Source organism: Cupressus sempervirens, chromosome 1, assembly GCF_028749045.1.
Source record: "Cupressus sempervirens isolate cs-2001-9-10 chromosome 1, ASM2874904v1, whole genome shotgun sequence".
NCBI lineage: Eukaryota > Viridiplantae > Streptophyta > Pinopsida > Cupressales > Cupressaceae > Cupressus > Cupressus sempervirens.
In genome coordinates, this window is record NC_143118.1 from 521,241,265 (window position 1) to 521,252,986 (window position 11,722).

The 11,722-nt window shown below is 36.4% G+C and overlaps 1 protein-coding gene across 1 annotated transcript; it reads left to right on the forward strand.

The window, feature by feature from the left end:
- The first annotated feature begins 8,731 nt into the window (after positions 1-8,731).
- On the forward strand, positions 8,732-11,424 carry LOC149578518 (SPX domain-containing protein 1-like). Its single transcript, XM_089829583.1, has 3 exons — positions 8,732-9,387; positions 10,483-10,648; positions 10,734-11,424. The coding sequence occupies exons 1-3, from the start codon at positions 9,094-9,096 to the stop codon at positions 11,183-11,185; spliced, it is 912 nt and encodes a 303-aa protein (XP_089685709.1). The 5' UTR covers positions 8,732-9,093; the 3' UTR covers positions 11,186-11,424.
- The last annotated feature ends 298 nt before the right edge of the window (positions 11,425-11,722 follow it).

Consider the following 11,722-nt stretch of genomic DNA (forward strand, 5'->3'; position numbering starts at 1 on the left):
TTAGTTACATGGTAACTTGATTCATGCTCCTAGGTGTGAGCTTATCTATTCTATCACATATCAACTTTTTAAGTAGTGGACCTTTGATTTAGTGAGAAAAATTCATCCAAGCTTTCCAGTGGGCACAAATTCATCATTACAACAATTGAATACTTCACAAAATGTGTTGAAGTTGTACCTTTATCTACTGCTACAAGAAAACATGTTTCCTTGTTTATTCTAAACTACATCATTTATCGCTATGATATCCCATCTTCCATTATCACTAATAAAAGAGGACAATTCAAAAATAAGGACCTCAAACAAATCTACAAGAAATTTAAGATAAAACAATATTGGTCCTCTATATACTATCCTCAAGGGAATGACCAAGATGAGGCTTCTAATAAGACACTACTAAAGATCTTACATAGAATGGTCCAAAAATCAGGTAGAGATTGGCACCTACAGATCAATCTGGCACTATGGGATTACAAGACCACTATACACACTCTTACAAGAGCTACACCTTTTTTACTAGTCCACAGTTCTAAGCTTGCCTTACCTTTAGAAGTTGAGATTCCCTCACTACAAGGCTCTCTAAATGGGTTAATAATTGATGAAGGCCATAGGGCTATGAGGATACACAAGATATAAGCCATCAATGAGCATTGTAAGGTTATTTTTTATCACATGAGGGCTTATCAAAATAAGATGTCTACTAGCTACAACATAAAGGTCCATCCTTGTGAGTTCCAAGTGGGTGAACTTGTTCTTTGAGAGAGCCCTAAGAATCATCAAAATAGGGAGCAAAAGGGGAAATTTGAGCCTAACTTTTTGGGTCCTTCTATCGTCACAACAACATTTGGATCTAGTGCATATCAACTCTCTACTCCTGAAGGGGAACAAATTGTAAAGCCTATCAAAATTTTATATCTAAAAAAGTTCTATGCCTAAAGCTCTTATGTCTTAGCTATTCTGTATATATCTTAAGATCTTAAAAAAATCCTAAAAATAGAAAATGTGTTGAAAAAATGATCATCTTAGTGAAAAACTAGCAATAGGTGCTTTGACACATCACCAATTTTTATTTTTATTTTAAATTGAAAAAATGTCCACAAAATTTTTTTCCAAGTGATGAAAACCTAGAAATAGGTACTACTTGAGACCTTTGCACCTATGTTTATCAGTCTCACTCATTTCACAATACATTTCCTATCTTGAAATTGTCTCTTGTCCTCGTTTAGGGGGCACAACTGCTTAGCTTATCAAGGTCTTCTTGTGTGTTAGGATTTCTTTGGCAACTCACCTAAAATAGTGTTTCTTAACACTTCCCCACCCTTGAAATTGAGTGTTTCTTAACACTTTTTAGATATCTTAACTACAACCTAGCATGCTATGATATTTTTCACTATCAAATGCAATTTTTGAAGAAATGACCATGTAACATACACACACACACACACACACCCACCCACCTAAACATTAAAATTTTTGATATATTATGAACTTTATCTTCTTTGTGTGTTGTCTATGATGATTCCTTTTGTTGAGTGTTCCCTCCCTAATAGTCTTTCGAGGATGTCATGGACTAGAATGCTAGAGGCATGGGACATGTTTTACTTGTTTTCTTCTTGTGGGTATACGTTGTTAGTCTAAGATGTTGAGAGCTTTTTGTGCTTTTCCTACTTGACACTTTGACCTACAATGTATCATCCTTGTCTATTTTGGCAGAACCCCACTCGAGGGTTATGCCAATACTTATGCCTTGATACATGTGCAATCTTGCTATACAAAACTTAGGGAATCTAACCACGTTAGTCATCTTGACGTACATGTCTTTGATTCTTAGGTTGAATTCCTACATAGCTATTTGATATAGATCATATTCATATCCTCATAGCTATACTATATATATATATATATATATATATATATATATATATATATATATATATATATATATATATATATATATATATAAAGATCGATCAAATACAATATGGGATCCAAAATCTGGATAACTGTCTCAAAATACATATGATACAATAAAATATCACAAGGACATCAAACTAGACCAAGTCATGGACCTAAGATTGGTCCCCCCCTCATGAGTAGGTTGTGTCTAAGGAGGAGCCATTGGTGTCCTCAAAGGTGGTTGATCTAATCTACCAACCCTCTTTGATTACATAGGTTCTTATTGATCCATAGGAACTACAATAATGTATACCCAGTGATAGCAGGCTGCCCTAGTTGTCTGTCACTCCACCTCTCACCTGGCCTCTGCTAAATCATCCCTCAATTCTCACTCTCAACTATATGCCTCTGTCCGAGCATCCACTAGCTACCAGTCTCAAACTGTTATGTTTGTCCTCAACCCCTACACTTCCACCTCTAGTGCTTGTATCTGAGCATCTTAGGGATCCTCTCCACCCCCTCCTATAGGCTTCTCTTGTGACTCCACCCTCTCCACCCTCCTATGCCTTAGTGGGAGCTCCTCCTCCTCCTCCTCCTCCTCAATCTTCTCTCTCATGGCTTGGGCCTACATCTATCTTACTCCTATCCCTTGGGAACTTCTCACAACCTCCATCTATCTCTCGCCTCTTCCTTTGCCTCTACCACCATCTCTACCATCTCCTCCATACCCTACTACCACATGTGGTGTATTTGGTCTAGTGAATTAAGGGAAGTGATGCCTTTGCATCTCATAAAGATATTTTGGATCAGCCCCAACATCTACTAATTTTGTCCAGTAATCCCAAGGCTCTCACATAAGGGCAGTTATATCTCTCACTGTTGACTGGTAGTCTAACATCAGTAGTCATCCCTAGTCCTCTCCATGAAAGTGGGCATATGTGTGTGGTCTCCATGGAAATAAATTGCCTCTATCCAAATTGTTTCCAAATGCAATTGATGAGAAAATGCTCAATAATATCTAAGTACCTCCCCATGACTGGCCAACTATACCACATATACTCAAGCTCCCAAGCATCTAACCATTTAGCACATTGATGATACGGCTGCCAAAAAAAGGATGTCAACTCATCAAACAATTGCCAGTAGTATGTCACATCCTTGCTAGGTGATTGGAGGATGAACCCTATATATCTGTAGATGAAGGGGTGGCTACACACTTGTGGCTGCACTCATAATTGTATCTCTGCTATGTGTTCCTAGGCCCATATTTGTGCTAGAGTTGTGCCACATGCCCAGGTCCTACCATCACATACACTATCTCATGAAACTCATGGTACATGTCTATGAGGATGCTAGGTCTCCATGCCATCCTCCTAGGCTACCCAATCAGATCTGCAACCAATCTGCCCCATCCTAGAGGGAAGCCCTTTTGGCCCCTGTTAGTGACCAAAGCCTAGGAAATCAGTGAGAAAATGAGGCAAGGAAAGGGATATTGACCCCAATACTCATTTATGAGTTTCTCCCAACTAAGGTGTCGGTCTAGGATGGTCACATCCTCAAAAAATTGTTGGACTGCTAGCCTCCCCTCTGTCAAGGTCTGATCATAATAAACTTGTAACATATAAATGTTCACATCAGACACCTCATATGGGGATTATAAACTTAAAAATGAACAAACATAAAAAATATAATGATCATACTCATAGGATCTCTATGGCATGGTACATGAAAGATGCAATACACATCCTCAAGAGTAATGTAGCCTCACCAGTGGGAAAATGAAAAGTATTATACCCACCGTACCACTGCATGACTAAAGTTGTCAACAAACCAAAGTTTTCCTGAATATGGGGCATGTGGAACAAGCACTTGAATCCAATGCTATCTATAGCGACCTTCTTGTCAGCCTCTAGATGACAAAGGACCCACAAGCCCACCACGTTGGGGGCTTAGATCAATAATGCTAGGGGGAAAAAATTGCATAATCAAATAAAATGAAAACAAAACATTATTACCAGTTATAGTGGATCAAGTGACACCATTAACAACTAATTACAACATCAAACAATGATCCCACATGAAAAATATGCTCTTAAAAATTCAAAAATGCTCAAAATATAACTGTGCGATACTTTTTCTAATAGGCATGTGATACATTTTTCTGATGAAGTATCGTGTGATACTTTTTACAACTATCAGGTGATACTTTTTGGTCATGTGGTAGTTTGCATTGCATCATGCAAGATTTGGGTACCCTCAATATGATATACCTTGCCAAGCCATGCAATACTTTTTTGTTCACAAAAGTATCACACGATACTTGTCAACATAGGTGTGCAATAATTTTAAATATCACACAATATGTTCTCAAAAACTCATATAAATGCATTAAAAATGTGTCAAAATACATTTAATAGATCAAAAAGTGTGAAATTTTTGAAGACTCACCAGGGCCTTGTACTCGGGTGGCTAGTTGCACAATCATCTGCACTCAAAATGATGTATATGGGTTGGAATGCTTGCTAAATCCATCGCTCTCTCTCAAGATGACTCAAAATCACAAAAGACAAATGAATTGAAAATGATCCTTGGACCCCTTATATAGTCCTTCGACCTAATTTTGACCCATTTTTCAAACTCCTTGGAATTCTGCAAAAATTGCACCCCTAGCTAAGCTTGACATACTGGATCCATTTTTGGGATCAAAATTGATATCCAAGTTCATCTTGATGGTCAAAATTGCATTTCAAAATTCTACCTTCTTCTATGCAGTTACCTAACCTTTTGAGGTCTAATCTTTGAATCTTTGCTAGGGCATCTTCATTTCTTCATATCTTCATTATTTATACACTCCATGCCCACTTCAATTCACATATTTCTCTTCTAAATCATCTTTCCATGTGATTCAACCTAATTTTTAGGCTTTATCCTTCTTGGTCAACTCTAGTCAAATTGAGGCATTCTATCACCTCCTTATGGTCACTCTTGGGATTTAATCACATCATTATCATCATGGACTTTGCTATATCTCAATTTTATCATATCTTGTTCATTTTTGAATTCCCTTTACCTCATTTCAATTTTGATCCCAAGGGGGCATAAATACTCTATCATTGCTTGCTACAACTATTTCTTAGGAGCACATGCTTGATCCTTTCATTTTCTCTCGATCTATCTGCTTTTCTTGATGTTAGTACTCTTCTTGAGTCTTGATATCACTTCTCTCTCCTAGTGTTTAGTATTGTTGAGCTATTAGATTGTACATTCACTTAGACTTGCTATCTCATTCTGCATTTCATTCTTCAGAATCTGATCACTCTATCTACTACTATCTACTTGGCTTCTATATTCTTTGACATCATGTGTTCCTAAATTGATCACATATTATTCAAAGAGGGGAAAATTCAATCACCTAAAAATGGTCATGCAAACTATTAGTCCCCTTCTCAACATTTTGGCTAAATTATTTAATCATTTGCCCAGGCCAAATTGCTAAAAATCAATTTATTTGATTTTAACCTATAGTTTGACTATAATATCCTAAGTTCATATTCGATTAAAAGAACATTTCCCCTTTTAACTAAATAAAAGACCCCATTCTTCTAACCCACTCTAATGTGCACACATAAAGTGTTTTTCCTATTTACAAATCAAGAGAAACAACTATTGTTCTCACATGAAAAGCCAACTCTCTCTCATTAGTTGACTTACTCTTGCACATGGATCATGCTAAAAGTCAACCCCCACCCTTGATCCCTCATTTCTTGATCTTGATCTCAATTGTCCATATACCTTTAAAAGAGAGAGCTCTCTCCCTCTCTAAGGATCCCAATTTTAAGCTATTGTTATGCTGTAGGTTTCTTGATGGGTTTTCTTGGAGCACTTGTGGAGAACTTCTACTCTTCTTGTCTGATTCTTGCATCCTTCATCTTAGCTCAGATTAATTTAGGATAACTTAATTTCCTTTGTTATAGCATAAATCACATAACTTAAATTAACAATGGCTTTTGTAACACTCTCAATTGCTTAATCTAGTTGCATTGTGCATCTCATCCTAGTTTAGCTTCATATCTTGCATTACATATTGAGAGTTCTTTTGACACTAGCAGTCTTGCTTTTGTTTAAGGAATCTCCCATTACATGGTTTATTGGCAAGGGTTCTGTCTCCAAGGCTCAGCTAAGAGATCTTCATATGCTTATGCACACACCTCTGCACTCAATGGGTAGGGAGCTCTAAGCCGCCATTCAAGCATTCCAACTCATGGGATACCTTGGGTAGAAGGGTTTAGAGAAGTGCACTTTCTTAATGTACAATAAGAAGACATGTGATGCAGTGCATGTGGTTGAATCATGTTTTAAGAAAGTGGTAAGATTGCATGGGTTGCCAAAGACTATTGTTTCAAATAGGGATACTAAGTTTACTAGTTATTTCTAGAGGTCACTTTGGAAGAAGTTGGATGTTGAGCTTAAGTTTAGTTCTACATTTCATCTATAGGTGGATGAACAAGCTAAAGTTGTGAATATAAGTGTGGGTACATGTTGAGATGTTTGATTGGGGATAAGTCTGCTAATTGGGACTTGATCTTAGCACAAGTAGAATTTGCATATAATAATACTATAAATAGGAGTACTAAGAAGACACCTTTTGAGATACTAAATGTAATGCATCCTAAAGGAACTACTGAGTTGAGAGATTCATGTATTGAAATAAAAAGGAGTGCTAAAGAAGAGAAATTTGTGGATTTCATGAAGAATTTGCATGAAGAAGTAAGGAAGATTATGGAGACTAGTAATCAAGAGTATAAACATAGGGCATATAAAGGAAGAAGATACAAATATTTTGAAGTTGAGATGAAGTGAAGAACAAATTTTTAGTTGGTACCTATAGAAAGATGAAGATAAAGAAGTTCAGTCCTTGTAAGATCTTGAGAAAACTTGACAGTAGGAATGCTTTTGAACTTGAATTACTAGAGCACATGGATATTTCACCAATATCAATATTGCAGACATCTTTGAGTACTTTGAATCAAATGACAAATTAAAAGATAACCTAGACTATCCCAAGAGGAAGACTAAAAGCATTGAGAAGGTTTTGGATAATAGGTTGAAGAAAATACTACATGGAGTACTTTGTTCAATGGAAGGATACACTAGTTGAAGATGGTTCATGGATAAGACAAGCTAAGTTGGATCTTTATGATTCAGGTCAAAGCATTAGGGTTTCTTGATGTGGACATTAGTTCTTTATTTACCCCAAGTGTTTGATGTAGAAGCATCTTGGGTCAATGAGCAATCTTGCATCAACCAAAAATATTTTATGTACCAATTTTTTGTTTGAAGATTAGTAATTTCTTCTCATGGTTCCAAGTTGAGTGTGTTTGGCATATTAATGTGGACCCATTGTTGATCCTTATCCTAAGTGTGTGAAAACTAATGTTCTTTGTGCTTGGAGTTAAATTGTGCCTCTTTCTCTACTCGCTTTCACTACTTGTTTCATCCAACATATCGTGGAGTTTCCTTTTGTGTGATTCCTATGATGACATGGTGTCTTGTGTAGTTGAGGAACACCTCTTGGATCATGTGTGAACATATCCTTAAGAGTGCAGATTCACTTTTGGTCAGTTTTCTCCTTTAAGGCAAGACCCATTTTGTAATCAATTGCTTGATAGACTGACTTGTGGTCTTGTTGGTTGTATAAGGACTTGGATTGGATTTAGGAAAGTAAGTTGGTAGAGAGAGAAGTAGAAGAAAGTCTCAAGATTGTGAGCCTTGAGCTTTGATGTTGTAATTAATTGTATTGGCTACAACTTGGAAGGCCTTACAACTAGACATGTTGAATGTATATTTTATCATGCAAGTTTTCTAATCAAATCAGTATCTATTCATGAGTAAATTGGTTCTTGCTGCAGAATATGAGTTCACTTACGCGTGTACACTTGGCAATGTGTTAGGAGATTGGAATTGGTTTGTTTCTCCTACTAGCCTTGCGCCAAAAAGTGAATTATAAAAATATAAAAAAGACCATGTAAAAGCACAACATTCATATGATTAACTACTTCAAGGTGAAATCTATAATTATAAACCTTTAGTTAAATTCTAGAAAACATCTTCTTTAACACTACGAAGGATTCAAGTGACATTCATTGAACATTTTACAAATAATATTTTCCTACAAATGATTTTTAATTCATCAAAATATATAGTAGAAAACTATTCAAATCAATATACATGAACAAAATCTAGAATTCAAAGAACAACATGCAAGAGAGTTTTAGAGGAATATTTCTGAAATAGATTTAGGATATTCCTTTTGTAGGTAATACTAGTAGTCCTCATAACGTCATAAATTAACATTAACAAAATACAAAATAACATGTCAGCATCATGCAACAAAATCTAAACACTTAAAAAGGAAGGAAAAACCTTAATATTATAGTATATTGGAAAGAGACAACCAAATATCCTAATAAAAAATTAAACATCAAAACCAAACTGGCCCCTCCATTTCCTCTCCTCTCTTAGATTTTGTCAAATTTAAAATGTACATTTTGTACAATTATACAATACTTTGAAAATGATAGTACCAAAATAAATCCTTTAACGTGACAAATAATCCAAACAACTCCTCCCTCTCTTCCAATGGATTTCCTCAAATATAAAATGTACATTTCTACAATAATATTCCTCAAAGCATATGCTCTTTTAACTTGTACTTCACCCCAAAAGAAGCGAATTTTCTTTGTAGGGCAACGACTATTGTCACAAGAAACCCACACCTTTGCTCAAATCCAACATTAGATAACATATATATATTCAGGTTTGGCCTACGACTTGTGGGAATGAGTCTAGTATGGGCGGTTGACAATGAAAGCGATGGGGTAATCCAGTTATCTTATTAGGTTTTATAATTTTGAAGAGAATATCCAAGCTTTGTGTATATGCCAGTCAGCATATTCTGTCCTAATATTCCTATTCTCAGAATATTATGGAGATACTTTTCGTCCGCCATTGAATGCTGCATCTGTGGCCTGTCGTGACGCCCATTATCCTCACATTCCACTCTACTTATTTCTAGCCCCTTTTGCCTTTTCCATTTTCCAGATATGCCTGCGCCCAATCCTTCTCACAGCTTTGTCTCCCATAATTTAGCCCTTTGCTCTCTTTGAATCCCAGATTTGCACTGTTTTGTTTGTAGGCATGAAGTTCGGGAAAAGGCTGAAAGTGCAGATTGAGCAGACGCTGCCGGAATGGCGGAATAAGTTTGTGGCGTACAAGGAGTTGAAGAAGCTGGTGAAGGTCGTGGCAGGGGAAGAGGACAGAGACCGCAAAAGGCCGCGGCTTGAAGAGAGGGATCGTGATCCAGGGCAGGGTAAATGGGGGATGACTCGGAGTGTTGAGGATTCCATGTTTGTTCAGCTGCTTAACGCCGAGATCGAGAAGTTTAATTCTTTCTTTGTGGAGCAGGAAGAAGAATACATTATTCGTCACAAGGTATGGATTTGATTCACAGTTTTTAAGCGTATGAGAGATTATGAACGTCTCATTTAGTGATGTTTGTGTTCTTTCATTTTATTTCCGAAATCGTTAAAGAATGGAAACGGAAACGGAAAATTAGAATTTTAACGTTTGCAAGGTCGAAGATTATCTGTAAGACAGCATACTCGTCTTTTTTTAATTCCAAATTTACTAAATTACTGTTAGCCCTGCTTTTGTATGCTTAACATTCATTGTTATTCTTAATCGCTCGTCGAAAGGACGGATTTGCCACACAGTCTTGAAGTATTTGTGAGAACGAGAGGTTATGAACGGTTCAGATGTTTATCTTTAATTATTTTCAAAATCGTCCAAGAATTGAAGAGTAAATATTTTTTATTGTCTGCAGATCCAAAGTAATCTGTGAGGCGGCATACATTGACATTTTAGCTTTCAAATTCACTGAATCATTGTTATCCCTGTCATTGTTAAGTTACACTTAATCGGAAAATTAAGTGCAAACCAAATCCATTCGAACTAAGCTTTTAAACTCTGATCTGACTAAAATAACCTTCCTGATTGAGGCAGGGATGCGGATTTTGATTACTTCTCATATAATTTCTACATACAGAAATAAAATTGTTTAGTTCAGGTGGAAGGGATGAGATTTCGGAAATTGCTTTTGCATTTTGGGTGGAATTTGTTTATGTAACAGGTTGCTTTTTACTTTTAAATTGACAGTGAGCCGGAAGTTCGAATTCTTGAAAAATAGAGAAGACTTCGATAATTGCGAGCTATCAAGATTCAACTGTGATTTTATGGAGTCAAATCTATTGACTTAAATTTCACGAGTATTGACTAAAAAGTTTGGAAAAATAATCCTAAACACTGATATTTATATCATAAATATAACAACCCGTGCTGTTCTTACATCAAATTTAGGATTTTGTAGTATATCCCTAATAACAAACAATATAAACTGGTCGTTCGTCTACTTCCAGAAATGTTTAGACGATTATATGCCATTTCACATGATTAAAGTAGGCACAATTATGTGCGTTTGAGAGGTTTCTCCGAGCTCAATCTTACTGATCTGTATACCCCACATAACAGGAACTCCATGACAGGATCGACAAGCTCAAGACCAGAACTGGATCCAACGGTGTACCTCTCTCGGACAAAGAACACGAGGAAGAGAAGATAAATCTGAGGAAAGACATTGTGAATTTCCACGGCGAAATGGTTCTGCTTGAGAATTACAGTGCTCTCAATTACACAGGTATTCCCCTAATTTTCCCCCTTTCTCAAATTCAAAACCCCCGTTTTGTCAAATTTGTCCGTTGAGCGAGACCATGACTACACAGGGGTTGCGAAGATCTTGAAGAAATATGACAAGAGAACGGGAGGCGTGTTACGGCAGCCATTCATCCAGGAGGTTCTGCAACAGCCATTCTTCACCACAGAGCTTCTCTCCAATCTCGTCAAGAAATGTGAAGAAACCCTACTCAGTTTGTTCCCAGAGCATCCACTTCCTTCTCCGGCCGAGCTTCAAACAAGATCCGAATTTGAATCTGAGCTTCAAACAACATCTGGATCTGAGCCTCACCAGCAGCGCACTGAATCTGAGGAGAAGATCGAGAAGATTTACTCAAGCACAGTTGCAGCCCTTCGAACAATGAGAGATATACGCAAGAGAAGCTCTACATACAGTATATTTTCCTTACCCCCTCTAAATATACATTTTCATGGTTTTGCAGATGAGAATGAGAGTCCTATACACTCATCTTCACTCATACCCCTCTGTCCGAAAATTTAAACAACCGCATGTAAATCTAATTCCATCGTGACATTATTCATCAACAATCATACTTCCTTTTTCTCTCACTCTGGATTACTCTACATGATTAGCTTTGCTTGTCTGTATTAATTGTTAACCTACTCTCCCTTCACGCCTGTTTTCCATGAAAGAGCGACACGAAACTCGGGACAAAAATATAAAATAATGAATGTATTTTTGACTTGTTTTGAATTATATAGAAAGAAAATTCAAGATAACTTGCCACTCGGATTTCCGCATCTTATGGAATGTTCTTCAAGTATTCCTTGACTTTTTTTCCTTGTTGAAGGCGCTGCTACACAAACACAAAATTATATTAGTAAATTATATGTTTTCTTTTAAGGTATGAGATTACGCTGTTTCTAATAATAATATTGTTTAGCAAATTTATATATTTTATATGGCAATGGACAAATTATATTATCTTATTATTAGTAGTTCTTCTTGTCGAGGGCAAGGAATGCTAATGCATTGCAATTTTCTCAATAGTTTAACTAGTTAATATATATAATTTTT

What these genes read in the sequence shown, in the direction of transcription:
- LOC149578518 (XM_089829583.1), top strand. Translation starts at nt 9,094, where the DNA reads ATGAAGTTCGGGAAAAGGCTGAAAGTGCAGATTGAGCAGACGCTGCCG. An exon ending in AATACATTATTCGTCACAAG is followed by an intron (nt 9,388 to 10,482) that starts GTATGGATTTGA and finishes CCCACATAACAG; the next exon opens with GAACTCCATGACAGGATCGA. An exon ending in CAGTGCTCTCAATTACACAG is followed by an intron (nt 10,649 to 10,733) that starts GTATTCCCCTAA and finishes ATGACTACACAG; the next exon opens with GGGTTGCGAAGATCTTGAAG.